Source organism: Cebidichthys violaceus, unplaced genomic scaffold (assembly GCF_023349555.1).
Source record: "Cebidichthys violaceus isolate CVI_PGR_0920_01 unplaced genomic scaffold, fCebVio1.0.p SCAF_2, whole genome shotgun sequence".
Lineage (NCBI taxonomy): Eukaryota > Metazoa > Chordata > Actinopteri > Perciformes > Stichaeidae > Cebidichthys > Cebidichthys violaceus.
Window position 1 is genome coordinate 9983136 of NW_027176372.1, and position 19595 is coordinate 10002730.

A 19595-nucleotide genomic window follows, 5' to 3' on the forward strand; every position below is an offset into this window, starting at 1 on the left:
AGAGGCTCAGCTACAGCAGCTGACAGACGCTGATTACATTTATAAACTCTTGCCATGATACTGACTACTGATACTTCCCATCAGTGTCAAATAGACATGGCTATTTGTGAGTTGTTTTGACCTTGAAATGACAAATCTATAATGACATTTTAGCTACAAAAAACAAAATTATGTAATTTTTTCATAGTTATATTGAACTGACTGCTCTCAGCCTGCTCTTGTTTGGATTGGTTAAACAAGATAAACATTTTATTTTTAGCAGTCACTATGATCACTTAAATAAGTACATACTTACCATTTCTATCAAATGGATGTCCTGTTCACCTGTAAGCACAGTGCTGTATCTCAGGCCATAATAGCACTCCGCTCTGGAAAAGAGAATCACTATAATTTGTCCCCATCATAAAAAATATTTTTCGTTGTCAGTGATATCACTGATTGTTACAAGCTTTTTGAGTGCACTGTCTTCCCTGATATTATTCACCCTGGACTTCCTTTTATTGGGATTTACGGTAAAGGAAATTTAATAATGAGTATTTTTTGGAACTAGCAGGGTTTCATCATTCATCGGTCATTTGTCTCGAGGATATGAAAAACGGTGTAGAAGTGAGCCAGTGAACGTGTAACATAACATGATACCTCACCATACGAAGATAACGCCAATATTAATATTAATATTATATAGTTACTATATAATATAATACAATATAATATTATGTTATATTATATTATATTATATAGTAACTATATAATATAAACTATAATAGTTTTATATAATATTTTATTCAGTGTGGCTTTGTGGCACAGGCAGTAATACACGCACGCACGCGCTCTCTCTCTCTCTCTCTCTCTCTCTCTCGCTCTCTCTCTCTCTCTCTCTCTCTCTCTCTCTCTCTCTCTCTCTCTGTCTGTCTGTCTGTCTCTACACAGAAGGATTTACAAATAAATGTGACTCACAAATGCACGCAGAACAAATATATTTCTGCATTTGTATGTATTTGTGTGTGGATGTTTTCTATTTGTTTGTGGATTTGTGTGTATTTGTTTGTGGATCTCTTCACATTTGTTGGTGGGTTTTTTGAGACTCCCCTGCCTGGCCGGATTCACAAATACGTTTTTTTTAACATGGACCTATCTGTAGCCAGTCAGATGTCAGCCTCATTTTCAACCAATCACATAAACGCAGCTCCCCCCTCCCCTCCCCACGAGGCTGCCAGCTGTGTTCACACCGAACGCAGGGCGAATTATTCGCGCGATGAGATTACATACAAAGTCTTTGCACAGACACGATGAGACTGCAGTGACGCGAATTTTGCGTGGCGCGTTTGAAGCGACGCGTTTGAAGCGGCGCGTTTGGGGGCGGCGCGTTTGAAGCGACGCGTTTGGGGCGACGCTTTTGGGGCGGCGCGTTTAGCGCGATGTTCCTCCTGTCATCACTGACGTCCTGTTGTTGTTGTATCAGGAAGTACAAACTGTAGCCGTCTGTGTTCACCCAGAGCTCTACGCAGGGACGTGCGGTCAGGGTGTGATGATGAAATGTAAAAAACAAATAATGCTAAAATAAAATAAATATTAATATTTCTCTACTGATCTGCGCTATAAATGTAATTTCTGTATTATTCCAAACATTTTTATAATCAAAATCTCTGAATTAGCGCATGTCCTGTTCAAACAAAGAGGAGACAGTGAGGTGAGGCAGTGACCAGCTGTTCCTCACCTCAGACTGTGAATCCCTCACTAACTGGGTTGAGCGCGTGCCTTTTGCTGTCTCATTCCTGCACACACTGTAATATTTGTAGACACTTTTATTATATGTCCTTTCTTTCCATAGAATAGGTACTGTATTTCAAGTCTGTGTAGAACATATTTAGTGTTGCTGATCTGACATTAAGGGGAGGCAAACACTACTCTGCCTCAATGAAGGGGGCGCGAGGGCCCAAGGCTCGGGTTTATCGCGTCAATTAACACAGAGCAGATCGACCCAGGCAGGAAGTCAGACACCGATAAGGGATAGGGCATCCGGTAATTTTTCAAAATAAAAGCGTCAGCTTTAACTTGGTTTAACTTTTTCAAGAGTATGAATCTAAAATGCAGAAAAGAGAGAAGCATTATCTCAATCGAACCTCAACGATACTACCGGTAACGTCGGCGTGTATATATATATATATATATATATATATATATATATATATATATATATATATATATATATATATATATATATATATATTGCGACGTCTTCGGGCAGTTGAAGCCACAAAAACGAAATTTTCTAGTTATATATAATATTATATTATATTATATTATATTATTTTATTGTATTTTATATTATATTATATTATATTATATAGCTATCTGTGTGAACCTGTTCAAACCAGGACTAGCACAATACCATGTTGGCATATTAATACTTTTTTTCCTGGTAATTATTTTCGGGAAAGGGTAAAATTATCTATAAAAAAAACAAACATATTATATTTATCTTACCTGCTCAGCCGGCTAGCTAGTTTGTTTTTGAGCCTCAAAAGTGTCTTGTGAGCCCACTTTAAGTTTGAGCTTGCTCTTGTGTGGAATTTCGCCGCCATGTTGTCATTTCTAATAACGTCAAAACATCTAGTTCAAAACAAGTCCTAACTGACACTAACAAGTTGTAACGTCAAGGTGGTAACAAATATGGTGCCACTGAATGTCACATTAGAAGATGAGCAGCTGTAAAAAGAAGGTCCAACAGATGAGCCCGAGGAATGTCTCTCTGTTCCTAAAACTGCTGGCAGACTGTGTGAATATGTGACTGAACAACAGAAAGAAGAAACTCCACACAAAGATAAAATGTATATTTTATCGTATTACATTGAAACAATTGGTTTAAGTGTTTAACTTTGTCCAAAAAAAAGACCCTGCCATAGAAGGTGACATAACAGTCAGGAACAGGGTAAGCCTCGAGACGTTTTTTTTATTTTGTATTATCTTTTTCATAGTAGGAAAAGCACACGTGTTAGGGTGCTACTAACGTGTCTCTCTACTGTTTAATGTTAAGCGTCCCAAAGGGCCATTGTGATTAAATTAGTGGAAGCTAGTTTAATAGTGGAAGCTAATGAAATGTAGTGCTAATTGACTAATTCGTAACACCTGTGGTTCTCCTGCTGTGACATGGCTGTTGTAAAAAGAAAAGCTTCTTTTGATGCATTATGTGGTTAATGCTAGCTTTCTATTAAAATGCTATTTTATTCAAAGTGTGTCTTATCCACAAAAAGTATTTATCTAAATGCATGTTTCAAAAGGTTATTTTAGGTCTTATTTTGTTTCCATTGCAGTAACTTTCTGTGAGATACCAATACCAATACATTGTAAGCTAGTTTGCCAGCTAGCTAGTCTACCAACATTATCAGCCTGGCTATGTAATGACCAACCACATTACCTAAACAGTGGACACATTGTTTAGTTTTGATGTTGCACCTTCAGCAACATGCCGTATCAATGTGTGTGCTGCCAGCACTGTGTTTAAAGGCGAGTGCAGTATGTTTGCTCCTTGAGCCTTTTAAAGCTTATAACAGGGCACAAACACTGAGCCAATAGATACGACCAGAATGTACTTTAATCTAATATGTCGTCATCCAGCTACCCTTAGACTGTAATTGCATCAATTTGATATGACACAGACGACTGCAAAAAGACCACACAGTTCAAAAAGGAAGGACTGTGCTTTTCAAATGAAATAGATTCCTTCCACCACTATGCTAATACTGTACCTTCCTGTTATGTGACAGACAAGTCACTGCTTGAAACTTTTTTATTTCTTAAGCACTGTCTACTTCATAATACTAATAATCAAATGATGTTATGGTGACTATATCACAATCTTAGCCCAATTTGTTCTCACAACTTACATTGTTCTTCACATTGCACTTAGCTACTCATTAACTATATGAGCTCTTCACACTAGCACATTCCAAAGTGGCCTAACCCCGACTTTAGCTGTTGGCCCTGCTACGGGCCTCGAGGTTGCGGAGTTATCCCCTAAAAATCCACTAAACACAGGGCTTAAAGTTGCCAGTGTGAAGCAGAGCATAAGTAAACTATGGATTTTTTAACATTACATTTTTGTTGTTGAATCTATAGTCAGTCTATAGAGAAGTCACGCCTCATTCTAGAAGATAAACCAGGGGTGGGCAATTATTTTTCCCATGGGGCCACATGAGAAACAGAAAATATTTTGGAGGGCCATGCCAAAAGGCTGAACTCAATTCTGCATAATATTAATTATATTTATTTATAAAAGCAGTAGGCTATATAGCATTGTTTTGACAAGCTGGTAAGACTGGTAAGAGTACTGCATGTTATGATTAAGCAATGAAAAAGCGAGGTTGCCTTACAAAAAATGTAATTTATTCAATAAAATTTCCCAAAACAATGGTAAACAAAAACAGTAAAAGAAACATTTTGAAAAAATCAACCAGAAACACCAAAACAAACAAAATGTGAAAATTTTTACCATTTGTGACTCATTATATTAGTGATCATTTTCAGGCACCTGCCAGTCTGTCCCATTTCAGACCCAGCGTGTCCATGCATGCATCTACCTCCGTGAAAAGATTGCTCCCTGTCGTTGTCCCTTTCATTGGCCGCAGTGCTGCCAGCTCCTCCGTAATCTTGAAGTCCTTTATCCCACGGACGAATACGAGTAACTGGGCTGTGTCACGGACATCGCAGCTCTCGTCCAAAGCCAAGGAGAAAAAGTCAAAACTTGCCACTTCACGTTGCAGCTGAAGCTCCAGATTCCCCGCAATGTCCTCGATCCTTCTCGTCATGGTTTGTCTGGATAGCGGGACTTGCTCAAATGCTTCTTTTTTTTCAAGGCATATTAGTGCTGCAGAGTCCACCAAGCACTCTTTCACAAACTCCCCCTCCGAGAATGGCTTACTGTTTTTAGCGATTTTGTGGGATATCACAAAGCTGGTCTTGGTTGCTTGGTTGTTATCTGATAAACAGTAGTCTTGTGTTCCAATGGACATTTTACCTAGGGCTAGTAGAAGTGCAGTGTGGATCACATAGTCCTGGGCTTAGTTTAAACCTGGGTTGAATGGGGCTAAATTATGCCAGGGTCCACTCGTAGCCCAGGATATGCTGTGTGAAAAGCCTCATTTTGTTTGGTTCACCACTGACTGAAGAGCTGAATGTAATGCGAGGTGCAATCGGTTTTATTGCTTTTGGTGCAACGACCTTCAGACTGAAAAAAATACTCACCTGGCTGATAAAAGATTCATCAGTAGAGACTTCATGTAGAGTGAAAAATAAATGTATTACAATGTGCACAATAAAGTGAAATGTGAAGCGCCTTTGGCGATGAAACCCAATCGTGAAGTAGTGTGTTTAGGAAGTAGAGATGCCGTGGTTAGATCAGGAATACTTCCCCTGATACTTCCCATATACCGTACATATACTCTATGTATCAAAACAGTGTTAATCAGCATACCGATATCAATTATTTTAACATTTAGCAATATTTGGCCAACAGGTAATGGATATTTCCATATGTTTCTTTACATTTTCTGTAGTGTTGAGACAGTTGTGCAGAGACAGGGACGTGTGGAATGACTTTTTATTGCGCGATTAGTCATTTTTCAGACAACAAGGCTCCCCCAACATTAAAACAAACAGCAATGTACAAAACAGCACACCTTTTTTTTGCCATCAACGGAAATTTAATAAGGTAGTGATAGTACATAACAGAAAGTAATGAAGTGTAAGGACGCGAGTTATGATGTTGAGATGTATAGGATGAGCTTGATGTCAAAGCCAAAGTAAGCACCATCGTCATGTAGTCAGGAAAGGCCATATTTCAGTAAGAAATATTCTAGAAGGGGTGAGGAGAGGATAAACATGATACAAGAGGGTTGTTATCACAGTTTTCAGACATTTTTACCAACTAAAAAAAGAACAATATCGGTGTAGCACTACTTTATCATGCAATTTACTTTAGTAAACCTTCTGACACACAGACAAAATATACTTCAATAAGTAGAACTCAATACATCTCTGTCCAGCAATAGTCACAAAGCCTGTAATTTATACTCTTTGAATGTGAGATCCCTATCAAAAATAATATGCAGATTTTTTTTTCTTAATATATCTAAAGTGCAAGTATTTATCCATTTTTATTCAATGCTTTCTGTAAGTATAAAATACAAAGGAAAAAAACAGCAATATGTTTTTCCTGTTTACATGTTATATTTTTCTGAAAGGAGGAGCATCATATATAACAAACCATATATATATATATATATATATATATATATGTATGTATATATATATATATGTATATATATATATATATATATATGTATATATATATATATATATATATGTATATATATATATATATATATATATATATATATATATATATATATATATATATATATACACACACACACGCCACAGATAAAATATTTTTGAAAGATACAACATATTATCTCATATGGGGATGGTAAAGGGATTTAGACCAAACGGTGACATGGGATATGTTCATTGTGCATTGACCCCACCCTTTAATATCCAGGATCCATTTCCCAACATCTTCATAAAACTTTTGAAAGCCTGTCTTTGTAACTTCAGTAACAACAGTAGCCTGTACAGTCTGCAAACAGGATGGACCCTGCTACTCGGTGCAGTGAGCAAAAAAGAAGACGCGTTGAATGAGCTCCTCTGTCAGCGAGTTTGTGATGAGTCATATAGTGCTCGGCTTTGACCAGAGACTGCGATTGGCTGCGTGATCAGCCAGGAACTCTTGAGTGACCAATGAAAGAATACAACACTGAGGCCAGAAACAGAGCAGATTTAGTTGTTGTTGGAAGTTCGGTCTGTTTTCAGCCAGTAATTGTGGAAGTTTGCTGTTATTGGTCATGTACATGTGGCTGTTTTGAATGTATTCAGACACATGAATAATCTCTCTCTTAAAGACAGGAGGAACAAGCGGCTGGAGCCATCATAGCAACCTGACTTTGAGGACATGCAACAAGTAGTTACGGCTGCACTTGTGAGTTACGTCCACTGTTAAATTTGTCTTTATTTTCATCAGTTGAAATGTGTAAGGAATGGTCTAGTCACATGTTGTTTGAGCAACAAAAAAAAGAAGCTCTTTTGAATAAAACGTAACAAAACACTGCAGTGATAACACATAAAAGGCAGCATTACATCATGATTCACGATCGCTACGATGGCTGCCGCTGTATGATAAATCAGAACGTCATTCTTGTGGATGCTAACAGCTGCGGTGCACCATCACCAATGTTCACTGAACTTAACCAGAGCCACTGAGGACAGCACACAGCTTGACCGCTGACGCTCTACACAGAAAGCAAGACAAAATAAATCTGCCTACCATTTTGCATTTGAGTCCCACGAATGGATGAATGTGTAACAGGGGCACAACATGGCTGCAAGGTCACTCCCGCTTCTGCCGTGACACCGGGTGAGCGCTCATAAACGGAGAAATCTGATTTGATCACACTGTCTTCAGCAAAATCACAAGAGCGTCTATTCTCTGTAACTCGATAGAACAACGATAAAAGCGGTAAAAGCACAACTGACCCAGTAGCACCTGGCGATTACGCTCTGTAACACAACAACACGCCTTTTAATCTTTCAAGAAATGTGTGCGTTTCACAGAGTGAGGCACTCACAAAGTGAACTCCATGAGCAGGTTCAGGCTCTCCTTATGTTTGGCCATTACGGAAAAAGAAAAAGAAAGTGTTGTATTTCCAATCGTCCATGAAGCACGAGCCTCCTGGAGGCCTGGATTAAATAATGCTAAAGCTGGAACACTTTGGGGAATAAGTGCTGTATCACAACAGAGAGTCCAGACTCAAGACAAACTCAGATTGACCTCAGACGTGCGTTGCCTGGACACAGTCACAGGTGGTTTGTATGTGTGTTTAATAGAAATGGGCTTTTTATAATTCAAAGGGCAGTGTGAGGAAATGTAAGAGGGCACAAAGACTCCCTGTTCTTCTCCAAAACAGAGAGAAAAGGCCGAACCGGATGTGTCCGACAGCCGGGTCAGCAGGTCGCGATAGGCTGCTACTGGTAAGCCCCAACAGTGCAGTGCCAGGCTTCATCAGGCCTTTCACCAACACTCGGAGACAAACCTGGGCCAAAACGTCCTGTGTGGAACAGATGGGATTTTCTGGAACATTTTTCTTGGCTCTATTTGCCGCAGGCATGCACAATCAAATGCAGATCAACTTTTAAAAAGCTAGGATTCAATAGGACTTCTGATAAGGGGGAATTCTGCTTCAGTATAGCCTCAGCTGTCACACAGGCCCAGGCTGTAACCACATTAGCAGCGTTTATCCAGCTGAGGCCTCTGAAGCTGCGATCCATACAGTCTGTTTCCCCTTCATGCCACCCTGACAGGGCCTGTGACCAGGCTACGTCGTCATGTTGAAGGCCACCCTGCTTTAAATAAAGCTGATAGGTGAACCAACCACTTAGAGCATATTGATAATCGTAAACTAGCACTTCAGTGTTACCTCTTTGCCGCACGGACAATGAGCCATGGCCTTCTCTTTGACACATTGAATCATGAGCTGGAAAAAGACGAGCAGACCTGAGATCAGAGTCTGTCCACATAAGAGGGAAGGATTGAGATCCTCATTGTAAAAACAACAACAAAACTCTGTGCTTCGGGCCCGTTTGAGGCCGATCACTATCGCCTAGCTCAAGTGAAACCGCAGACGAGCAAAAGTCAAATCGTAGTTCCCCTGTCCTGCGACCGGCAGTCCCAGTCGCACTCAGGCTCCAAACACAGTTTCCTGGCTACTCATGACAGGAGGCCTTGTGCAGTTCTAGACACCATTCAAAATACTTTAGAGGCCTCCCAAACGCCCAGATAGCGACGAGAGGCCTCAACGGGGAGACTATGACGGTGTGTGTGTGTCAGCCAGCCGTGGACCCAAGCCCCAAGATACTACTCAACTCCAGTGTGGGCCACTGCAGAGAGGCTGACATGGAGACAGTTAGAGGCTGTTGACTGTCTGTGTGTGTGTGTGTGTGTGTGTGTGTGTGTTGGAGAGGACCGAGGAGGGAAAGGGTTTTTCTCTGGGGGGACTCCGTAGGGGGACGTTAAACACCCTCACTAGTCTACGTGCACTAATAGGCGGTTTACAGAACAATGACAGGAAAAATATCTCACTACGAGTCTGACGTTTTTATCACTTTGACCAAAGTGCATGAGAAGAAAGACTTCACATTTCGGAAATATAATGCAGATGCATCAACCTCATCATCATGCTTTCAAATATCTACCGATCACATAGCCTATACATTTTTTTCGTCTATTAATAGTCTATACACGTGATGCAATGCCGCGACTGGCACGCACACAATATTGCACACTAACATGAGACGTCCTGCGCTAGTCGGTGGCTTCCTCTCTGCCCGGGAGGGAGAAACCCGACACGTCTTGGACAACATACTGTGGAGCACAGAACTTTGAAGGAGAAAAAAAAGAAGAGTGTCAGAATAAAAATAATGCAAAAGTGACATATTCTGAGTGGCGAGGCCCCCAAGGAGCGATCGAGGGGCTGTAGCACCATAAAGAGATAGATACTGCCTTGGCCCTCCACTGATAGGCCTCTACATCCACTAAACTGCACTCAGACTTGACGGCATGGCACGGCCGGCTGGCCTGCCTGGCTGGCTGACTGCCTGTCTCTTAAACAGCATCCATCTCTGCTCTGACAAATAGCCTCATCCAAGCAACTCCTGATTTACTTCTTTTTTGTTGTTGTTGTTGTGTTTTTTTTAACATGGTACATATGGTGTGCAAAACCACTCCTAACATCTCGTGATGAATCTCCACCCCCCCCTAGTTTTTAAACTGTACGTACAGCAGCACCTCATCTTTCTGAAGGGCCCGCCCTAGCTTGGAGCTCTGTTTCTGAGCACTATAATTGTTGGCCCCCAAGCTCCCGACTGCCTTTCAGCTCGGTGTTGCCACCCAATGCTCCATGCACCGCAGGAGGCGCGAGTTAACGCAGCCCCGGTGAGTGAATAATTCGGCCTACATAACAGCACTCGTAAATGAAAACGTACAGCGGTCGAGGTCACAGACCATCCACGTGAGAACACGTAAACGAGTGGAGTGTATAAGGCACGGGTCGTAATGACGTCAGAGAGGATGCGTTACCTCGCCACGCGTGGACGCGTCTCTTTTATTTTTTTGTTTCCGCGCCTTTGCGCTCCCACAGGTGGACCTTTAACCTTTTGCATCCCCCACCCTCCCCCAGAGGGAAAAACAACAAAGTAACAAAGAAAAAAGTTAACCCACAGAAAACGTGGGAATCTTAATAAGGATTTTTTTTTTTTTTTTTTACAGCTGATTCACAAAATCATAATTAGTACATCTAAGTTAGCACTTTTTTTCAATTAAGTTTATATGGACATGGTGCGATAGGGTTGATATTCTATATAGTAGCTCAGAGATAGATTTATCCCATTTGTTTGAGGCTCGCAAAACAGGCTTTTTTATTTTGGATTCTCAACCTTTCCATAACGGCATGATAGAAATGCTTTCATTAGCCTATAGGTCAGATTAAAGACTATAGCCTATCTTTGCCAAACTTCTTTTCAAAACATGGGCCTACACACATGCTGACAGGTGTTTACAGGCCTGTAGTGCTGCGTTCTGCAATTCATACACTTTTAGAGCGCTTTCATATTTATTCTGCGTACCTTTATAATAAACTATACATCTGGTCTCAGATTTTGGTTTCATAAAGTCCATAATATATTCTCTTTGTGCTGATGTCAAATATTCGTTCTACATGAAGACTGTCATTTTTATATAATAGACCTCTGGTTTCACGTTTGATTAAATCTTAGTATATTACCAGTTTGAAAACATTTAAACATGATTTTTCTTTTTTCTCGAAATAGCTTTGATGTGTGCAAAATCTGTCGTTTGATAGAGATATAAACACTCTGTTCATTGTCATTTAAATCAAGTAGGAAACAGTTCATATCTTACAGTTCGATCCTTGATAGCAGCGGCGTACTGTTACATGGGTGGTAAGTGGGGTGACATCCAGTAAAATGAGCGAGGAGGCAGCAGAGCTGCTGCCATGTCTGTGGAGGTTGTGTGTGTGGGGTGATTCCCTTGGAAATTCTCGTTCTATTTTACAGTTAAAAGTCTCGTTTTCTCTCAGAGTTCAGTTTAGTCTTTGTTGTTTCACGTCTGCTCTCTTAAGATCCCCGTCAGTCGTCGTCGCCGTCATCTCCTCCGTGCGGGCCCTCGGGTAGCAGTTCGGAGGCCCGTTTCTCTCTACTCCTCTCCTGGATCTTCCTCATCTCCTCGGCGTATTTACAGAAGGTGTTGCCGAATTTGGACCACACTTTGCACGGAACCGTGATGGAGTTCCGGTACGTGGGCTTCACCTCGCTGACCCGCATGAAGACCCCGTACTTGTTGGAGCCCACGTCGAAGAAGAAGCGCTTGTTGTCGACTGTAAGCGAGGTGCCCTCCGGGAGCTCCGCCGGCTCCTCGTCCACGCCGTAGTCGTCGATGAGTTTGGCCAAAGCGTCGCGGAACTCGATGAGACCCTGCGCCGGCAGAGCGATGGTCTGGCCTTGCGCGCTTCCCAATCCGGGGCCCCGATTAACGGTCTGTCGGATCCTAAGGAACCGCCCCCTCTGGTTCTCTTTCAGATCCATGTAATATTTCCGATTCTCCCGCACCAGGAATTCGCTCTTGAGCGCCCGCCGGGGCTCATCCTGCACTATGTCCGGGTTGGTCGGGCCTAGCTGGGCGTAATGTTCGATAAAGTCCCCGAGATAATCGCGGAACTCCACGGCAACCGACATGGAGAGAGTGAGGCGGCTCTTGTTTCCCCCAGCCCCGACCTCGGCTATCTTTAGGAAGCGGCCTTTAACATTCTGCTTCACGTCAAGGTAGAAGCGCTTGTTCTGGATGTCGACGCGCTTCGAGGCGAGCTCCTCGGTGTCGTGCTGCAGCCGGGACATGGCGCCCATCGCACCCGGAGGCAGCGAGCCGGGGCCTGCGGCCGGCCCTCCGTGGTCACTGCCACTGTCTCTGTCCGCCATGATGCTGCCTCCCTGCTTTACCTTCCACCGTCTCCCTCTGCCTGCTGCAACCTCGACTGCCCGTCAAACCACTCCGCCGCTCTATCGCGAGACGAGAGAAGAGAAGAGGGTGAAAAAAATGAAAGTAACTGTAGTCGGTGTTACTGTAGTACTGCGAGCGGGCTGCGTTCAAGACACTCGCGCTGTTTCACAGGATTTTCACTTCAGCCGTCAGTGTAGCCTCATATTGCAACTGAAAGTGAACCCCCACCCACGTGATCCTAAAACACTGCAGTACTAACATCAACATAGAAAGAAAGAAAGAAAGAAAGAAAGAAAGAAAGAAAGAAAGATAGATAGATAGATAGATAGATAGATAGATAGATAGATAGATAGATAGTAACAAGAGTCCTACCTGATGATTATTGCTTTGGGTGTTTCAGCACCACGGACAGCGAACCCGAACGGTCCCTGTGGTCGGAGACAGACAGAGAGAGAGAGAGAGAGAGAGAGAGAGAGAGAGAGAGAGAGAGAGGGAGAGAGAGATAGGGAGAGCAAGGTGAAAGATACATTTCTGAATGAACAGTAGATGATAGCTGTGTGGGAGTGTGAAGGAGGGGGCTGATACACTGTGAAGCATCATGAATCATTACCCTGTGATTGGACTTGCTTGCCTGCCACTGTTTCTCAATGGCCTTGAAAGGGTTTGTGTAGAAAGTAAAAAAAAGTTTGATAAAAAACAAATATTTTGGACAAAATGTCTGAAATATAAAAAAAACTTCTTGAATTCACAAATATGAAATGAACAAACAACATAGAAACCAATCTAGATAGGTTTTGGATTTTAGAATGAAACTGTTATTTATTTAAAGTGTATTATACCATTTATTATTCCTGCGACTTATGTTTAGTATGTATCCATATTCAGTTAAGATTGTGTTAGCAATTCCTTATGTTTTTGTAGGCGTTTATTCAAGTTGGACTGAACCTTTTAAAGGTCATATAAGGTACAACATTGGTAAAAACCAAACATTCTAGGTGAAGTTATGAGGTCTTCAGCCTTCATGGGCCCAGAGGGGCGGAGCAGACCTCAAGTAGATGAATGATATGGGTGACTTTATGGATAATGATAAGATAACAGCTTAATAGGATAAAGGCTGTGAATAGTATTAATATCAATAGACAAAACCTGGAAAAAGAACACAACACCATATGCTTTAAATTGTTTGTATATTTTCTGTGGATCAGCCTTTTCTTTAGGAGGTGTCAGAAATTAAAAGATGTTGATATATATTTCAATCAGGAGAGACAAATCAGATGAAGAAATGATAATTGTTTATTATTAACGGAGGATTTGTGATATAAAGTCTTGACAGAGTCTAAATGATAATGACAATGATAATAATGATGATAATAAAAGCCATAGAAGCATTACATACTGCTATAATTAAATGTATGTAATGTGTAGGCCTGGAATGTAATTGGCCTTATAATCTTTAGCATATGCCCAGTCATTTCCACTGTGGATAAGTCACTTGTGTTTGTTTTCAGAACCATGGACAGCGGATGGTGGGCTTAAAAACATTTGGTATTTGAGTTTGCTCATGAGTATCTCTTGTGATTTAGAAAATGAGGGAAAGAGGACTGCAAAGAGGAAATCTGGGACAAGTGTGCCAAGTAATATTCTACATAATAACTGTTACAATAAAGGACGTGGTGTCACTGTGACAAGTATTTGTTAGCATCAGAGACAGAGAGCATTAGCCTGACAGTGAAGCAGTTTGGACAGCAATTGTATCATGAGAGGCCAACCTAAGCGTCTGCGTTACCAAAACCAGCCCCTCTGATAAGTCCCACAGGCTCAGCACGAGTGTCGGGGGAATCGTGGAAGCAATTGGTGGCAGTCCTCCCCGGGTTAGTCAGCGGAAATCGTTTGTTACTCCCCTTCGCTTTGTCAATGATTTGCTTTCAAGGCTAATTTGGAAATTCCTAAATTGTGTGTGTGTGTGAGGTCTCTGAATGGGGTCTCTAATGAATGCATGGCTGGTTGAATGACTGAAGGGGAGTCAGATCGGTGAATGGGTGGGCAGTGGGCGGTGAGGGTAAGAGGTGGGGGTGGGTCAGTACGGGACGGATCACAGACTCTGAAGGGCTCCCTCTTGAAATAATGTTCTGATCTGACTGGAGAAGCAATCCCAGTAATATGGAACCATCAACATTTGACTAAAAAAAAGAAAAACCTACACAATCGATTAGCATTTAGCACCATGGACAGCACACAGGACTAAAACTAAACTTTTTACTTTGACTTTACAATAAAAGAAGCTGACTCTTTTGATCTTATAGTTAGTATGTTACAGTGAACACAGAGACAAACCTTCATAGCAACAATTTGGCTGTGGCCTTCGGTCTGTATGAGGTACCGTGTGATTGGCCTGTTGGGACGGAGCACTAAACCTGTCAAGGCTTTCAGCACCATGGACAGAGACCAGTTCATGATGTCACCCTGCTGATGGTGAAACGGTTGGATGGGGCCCATCATGTAGGTGCATACTGTGATGAAATGGCCTCACGTACATTTTCTTTATCATCCCAGTCATCTATAGTGAGAAAAAGCTGTCCATGTGTCCCCTATATGACATTATATTTCATCCATTTCTCAGCATGGACAACGGAAGGCTTTCTGACCTCTAGCGAAGGGCGCACATGCCTCGGACAGGGAGGGAAAGACGAATCTTATGAATGGTTTGACTGATGGCTACAGAGATGGAGGCAAGGGACTGGTTTGCTGTGGAGGGAGGGAGGGAGGGGGATCCTTGTGGTCACCATAAAAAGCCTAAGCATATTGTGTAAAGCTCTCTTTTCATTGGTGGAGATGCGTTCAATGAAAAAAAGTGTTTTTTATTAACTGTAGCTGAGCAGGATTGGCAAAATATTTGGGTAGAACGTCTCTCCAGCATAATACCCACAGGTTGGGGTAACTGATGCCCCCACTTGTTGCCTTATAGAGTCGTAAAACTGTACAGTGTCCCGAGGAAATATGAGTGAACCGCAATGACTCGCATAATAGTGTGGAAAATGTCAGGTTTTGGGTGTGCTCTCCTGCGGCGCGCGGCGAGCGCATAGATAGTCTGAGGACATTTAATGCTAAAGTCTGGAAACTCTGACCTCGCCTCGCCATGCCGACGAATCCATTGAGAGAATTTTCGCAGCGTTAGTCATCGCAACAACTATCCGCAGTGTGTGTACTAGTCGCCTATAGCCTCTCTCGCACCTCTCGCACCGGAGATCCACAGTGGGCGCCGTGCAGGGGCTTGGCTACAGACGCACTCTGTGCTCCGTTATCTGTACACTGCGTGTGCGATTTTCTCTCTCGCACCCACACCTGCAGAGGTTTAACACAGTCGACCGGCATGGTTACATGCCGGTTGGGTCGGTGGCGGCGTGCGCTGGGTGCCCGGGTCATTAGGGTGTTTGCGCAGGACGTGGCGAGCCGACGCCAGTGACCGGGCAGGTGATGTTTGCTCACGTAAGCCTCTCGCGTTTGATGAGGGGCGCAGGGGACGCGGCTGGAGGGTGCGCGCTACTGTTGCATCGCCTCACCGGATAACCGCTGCTATCTCATCCTGTCAGTCTGTTCTTCCCCGGTTTTCTTTTTTCTTTTTTTGTAATTTTTTTTTGTAATTTTTTCCTACCGACTAACGGGGTTTGCAGGAGTGGGACTATTTTGACGATCGAAATAAGTGGATAAAGGACCCGACCTTGCGTGTGCGTGGAATGCGTATCGTTTCTTGTGATTCCCCTGTACGCGCAAGCTGCTTTTTTCATTCCAGAGAGGCAATGCGCCCACCCATGCGATGCTAGCCTATTAGCTGGAGAGAGAGAGAGAGAGAGAGAGAGAGAGAGAGAGAGAGAGAGAGAGAGAGCGAGAGAGAGAGAGAGAGAGAGAGAGAGAGAGAGGAGAGAGAGAGAGAGGAGAGAGGGAGAGAGAGGAGAGAGGGACAGAAAGAGGGAGAGAGAGAGAGAGAGGTTTCAGCCCTGGTATCGAGAGGAGGCTAATTTACGAGTCTTGTTTTGCCTTTCAGGAAAAGGGGAGATAAGAGGGGGAGGGTGGTTGGTTGAAGGAGAATGCAGCAATCACATTTTTAAGCATGCAGAAGCGGGCCGTTTCCGGTTCCTAGGCTGGTGTGTCCCCCCATCCGAGGCCAGCAGCCGTATGGGGAAAGCAGCGGCAGACACAGATGGCATGGACACTTCCACAAGGTCTGCCGCTCTGCCCTGCCTGCTCTGCCGGAGCCCGTTCGCCGCCGTCTCTCTCTTCCAGCTCGCTCCGCCGCCCAGCAGCACTGCAGCACAGCACAGGCTGACGGCATGAGGCTTGATCCAGTGCATTTCTCCATGCTGGTCATCGGGGTCTCCTTCGCCTGTTACGCCCCGAGTCTCAACTCCCTCCAGGACCAGGCGTACCGATCCGCCGTGGTCATCGAGGGCGAGGTGCGCTCCTCCCCGGAGAACGTCTCCTCCCGGGAGCCCTACAGTGTGAATGTCAAAGTGCTGGACGTGTGGCCCGTTAACAGCGGCGGCCTCGAGAGGGAGCAGCTCGTGACCGTCGGGGACTTCGGTTCCGAGGCCCCGTGCACCACGGTGGAGAAGGACCACAGATATATCTTTTTCATGGACCCCACCGCGGAGCCCTTGGTATTCAAGGCATCGTACGCCCCTGTGGACGCCAGCGAGCCGGAGCTGAAGGATGTGGAGAGAGTGTTGTGCGAGGACTGCGGTAAGTTTAAGGCTTTTCCGTTACACCTGCCATGCACTCACACCGCACCGTAAGGGCCACTGAGGCTGCCATGGCGATGCAAGGAGACGGTCGCCGCTCTCTGGCGGCGCGTGCACGTGTGCAGTCTACATAGTGTGTCAGCGTGCTCACATGCGTGCGAGCCGATTGGCACTTCGGTCCTCCATAACCCGGTCACCCATAATGAAATGAGAAGCGTGAGAGGGAACGCGTGTGTGCACGTCGGTATATGTGAGAGAGACATCGTTAACCCTCCTAGTTAAACCTAAGTTAGACCTGGGGTTAAGCCCCTAACAGCAGGTTGCTTAAACAAGCAGTGACGATCAGAGGATAGGGGAACCTCCGTGTATCCTGGGTTCCAGTAAGATCTGCATCATCACATAATTACAGTGAAGTAGTCTGCAGAGTAGTCTCAGTGTGTCACAGAGAGGGGTCGTTAGGCAGAACATGTGATGACAATCAGGGACATGAACCTCATCTAGAGGAAGCCTTTCCAAACTTTGAATAGTTGTCTACAGCCAGTATTCTATGTCAAATCCGTAGCTGTTTAATATCACAGTTATGACAGTGCCAGTGATGACTGCAGTGACAGTCTGTGGGTGGTGGTAACTGTTCAAATACCTCAACTTGTTTTAAGTTTCCATCATGGACATCTGCAATTGTGGTTGTTTTTTTCTTGCAGTAAAACCCAAAACAGAAACTTCTTTACCACTTCCTGGTTTTTAAATGACTCTTTTCTGTGGGAGTGGTGGCGAAAACTATGTGCAGCGGCTGGCCAGGCTTGTGAGAAACTCTGTTTAAGTTATTGTCATCAGAATGGCTTTAATAAATGTGCAATCTGAACCTGACATGAACCTGACACATGAAAAAAGAGACTGTGATAAAGATGAGGGTTGTGCTCTTTTTCTCTTTTCTTTCTCACATTTCCCCCATATATTTCTCTCCGACAGGGAGGGAAAAAAGTCTTGAATTGACCCATTTTCTTAGCAAAGGTAAAAGAAAAGGTTTAGAATCAGGGTCAACTCAGCTCAGCTCAAATAACACATAAACTGAGTTCTTTGGCAGTGTGAGTTTTGTCTATTGTATATCATCAAATCTGCTAGTTGCAAAGGCTGAGGTCTCTTACTTTTAACACAATTCCTTCTAAGGACAATGCTGACTTCATGGCAAATCATCTCATTGATCCAATCCATTTGTGTTTGCAATATTTAAAGTAATACACTGCTGATGATGTAATTACGATGTTAAAGCATCTGCTTGTCCCGTGGTCAAATTACACAGACAGGAAGTGAACCACTGCTTCACAAAAGAGAGGGGAATACGATCTTCACACATTTCTCCAATACAAGCTTTAATATCACCACTGTAAACATTTTGGGGTTCATCGTCTCTGTTAAGTGAATGTGAGGACAACACCTTTTTAACAATGTTATCATACAAAGGCTCTTTCCATTTTGTGAGTTCTTCCAGAGTTGATCCAGAATCAACATCATTTCCATGCAAACCACCAGTGTGTGTACAGGGTTGAATCCTAAAAGGGAAGTAACTCAGAAGTCTTCACAAAGGGTTCATCCGGCATTTGAGCTAACAACGTGATGTTCTATTTTTACCTCCGTGACATACTAAAATGATCAAGTCATTTATTTATGACTGTGCTGTTGCAATCAGGCTTCCGTCTAAAACACATTTTCTAGCCAGGGATAAGCTCAGGAGAGGAGATACCCACTTATGAGCTGAATCACCTCACACACACACACACACACACACACACACACACACACACACACACACACACACACACCCGAAGCCAGAGATAGAGAGAGAAACACAACCTAATTAGACACTGCACAGTGTGTGGTGACACAGTAGACACACACTGTGGCAACCAGAAGCCTCTGAATGTCCACAGCGTCACAAGAACACAAATGTTTCTTTCTCCCGTCACCTCTACTAATTTCCTAAGATTGATTTGGCTTCATCTGCCAAAACTAATCACAGAAGTACAAAATCCACGCCCAGAACGAAGTTAAAGTTTAGTTAAGGCTAAACACAAACGTATCACTTTTCAACATTATTTACCCAGTTTAACAACAGAAAACCAACATTTAAACACTATAACTTGTTGGAGCACAAATGCAGCTTCACGTGTCCACTTGTATGCGTAGTACATCTCAAAGTCATCAACTTTAAGTAAAGTTTTTCAAAATTGTACCCCTCTGCAAAATGCAAACAGCTGCTTATTGGCCAGTACTCCCCCTCCCTCAGTTGTACCTCACTCACTGGCTACTCTGACACTTTTCATTGGGTGGATGCAGTGATGTCAGGGTGGATGTTTAATGAGCTACGACCGAGCAAGGCTCCTGGCCAGGGATCAGACTGGAGATGTGCAGGAGAGGATACTCTAGGAGAATTTCATTTGAGACAGAAGTTACTGCAGCTTAAAGATGGGTTGGGGTAAGGGGCGTGTCAGCAGACACACACCCTGAGTTTAACCAATCCCAAACCTATTCTAAACCCAGCCAGCCAATCACAGCCCCGCTGATGGAACGCCCACTTCTGTACACACTCCTATCAAATAATGTCAACATTCTTATATTATAGTGGTGCTTTTGTCCTTTTTTTCACTATTATACTGTAAAACCTGCGTTTGGGTTGTATGGAGCAAGTTCTTATAATTTGATTTTTACAGACAGTTTTCTGTGTGAAAATGTTATCT

The 19595-nt window shown here is 43.3% G+C and overlaps 2 protein-coding genes across 3 annotated transcripts in view; one reads left to right on the forward strand and one right to left on the reverse strand.

Moving 5' to 3' along the window:
• Positions 1–6429: 6429 nt before the first annotated feature.
• purab (purine-rich element binding protein Ab) lies at positions 6430–12659 on the reverse strand. Its single transcript, XM_068714313.1, has 2 exons — positions 12497–12659; positions 6430–12183 (listed from the first exon to the last, which is right to left on the reverse strand). Exon 2 carries the CDS (start codon positions 12100–12102, stop codon positions 11257–11259), a length of 846 nt encoding a protein of 281 aa, XP_068570414.1. The 5' UTR covers positions 12103–12183; positions 12497–12659; the 3' UTR covers positions 6430–11256.
• Positions 12660–16018: 3359 nt separating this feature from the next.
• The window catches only part of nrg2b (neuregulin 2b), a 50495-nt gene continuing 46918 nt past the window's right edge, over positions 16019–19595 (forward strand). For both annotated transcript variants that reach the window (XM_068714314.1, XM_068714315.1), the window contains exon 1: positions 16019–16861. In XM_068714314.1, the coding sequence (XP_068570415.1) occupies positions 16453–16861 (409 nt within the window). In that variant the 5' untranslated portion in view covers positions 16019–16452. The remainder of the gene's footprint in view (positions 16862–19595) is intronic.

What these genes read in the sequence shown, in the direction of transcription:
- purab (XM_068714313.1), bottom strand. Translation starts at nt 12,102, where the DNA reads ATGGCGGACAGAGACAGTGGCAGTGACCACGGAGGGCCGGCCGCAGGC.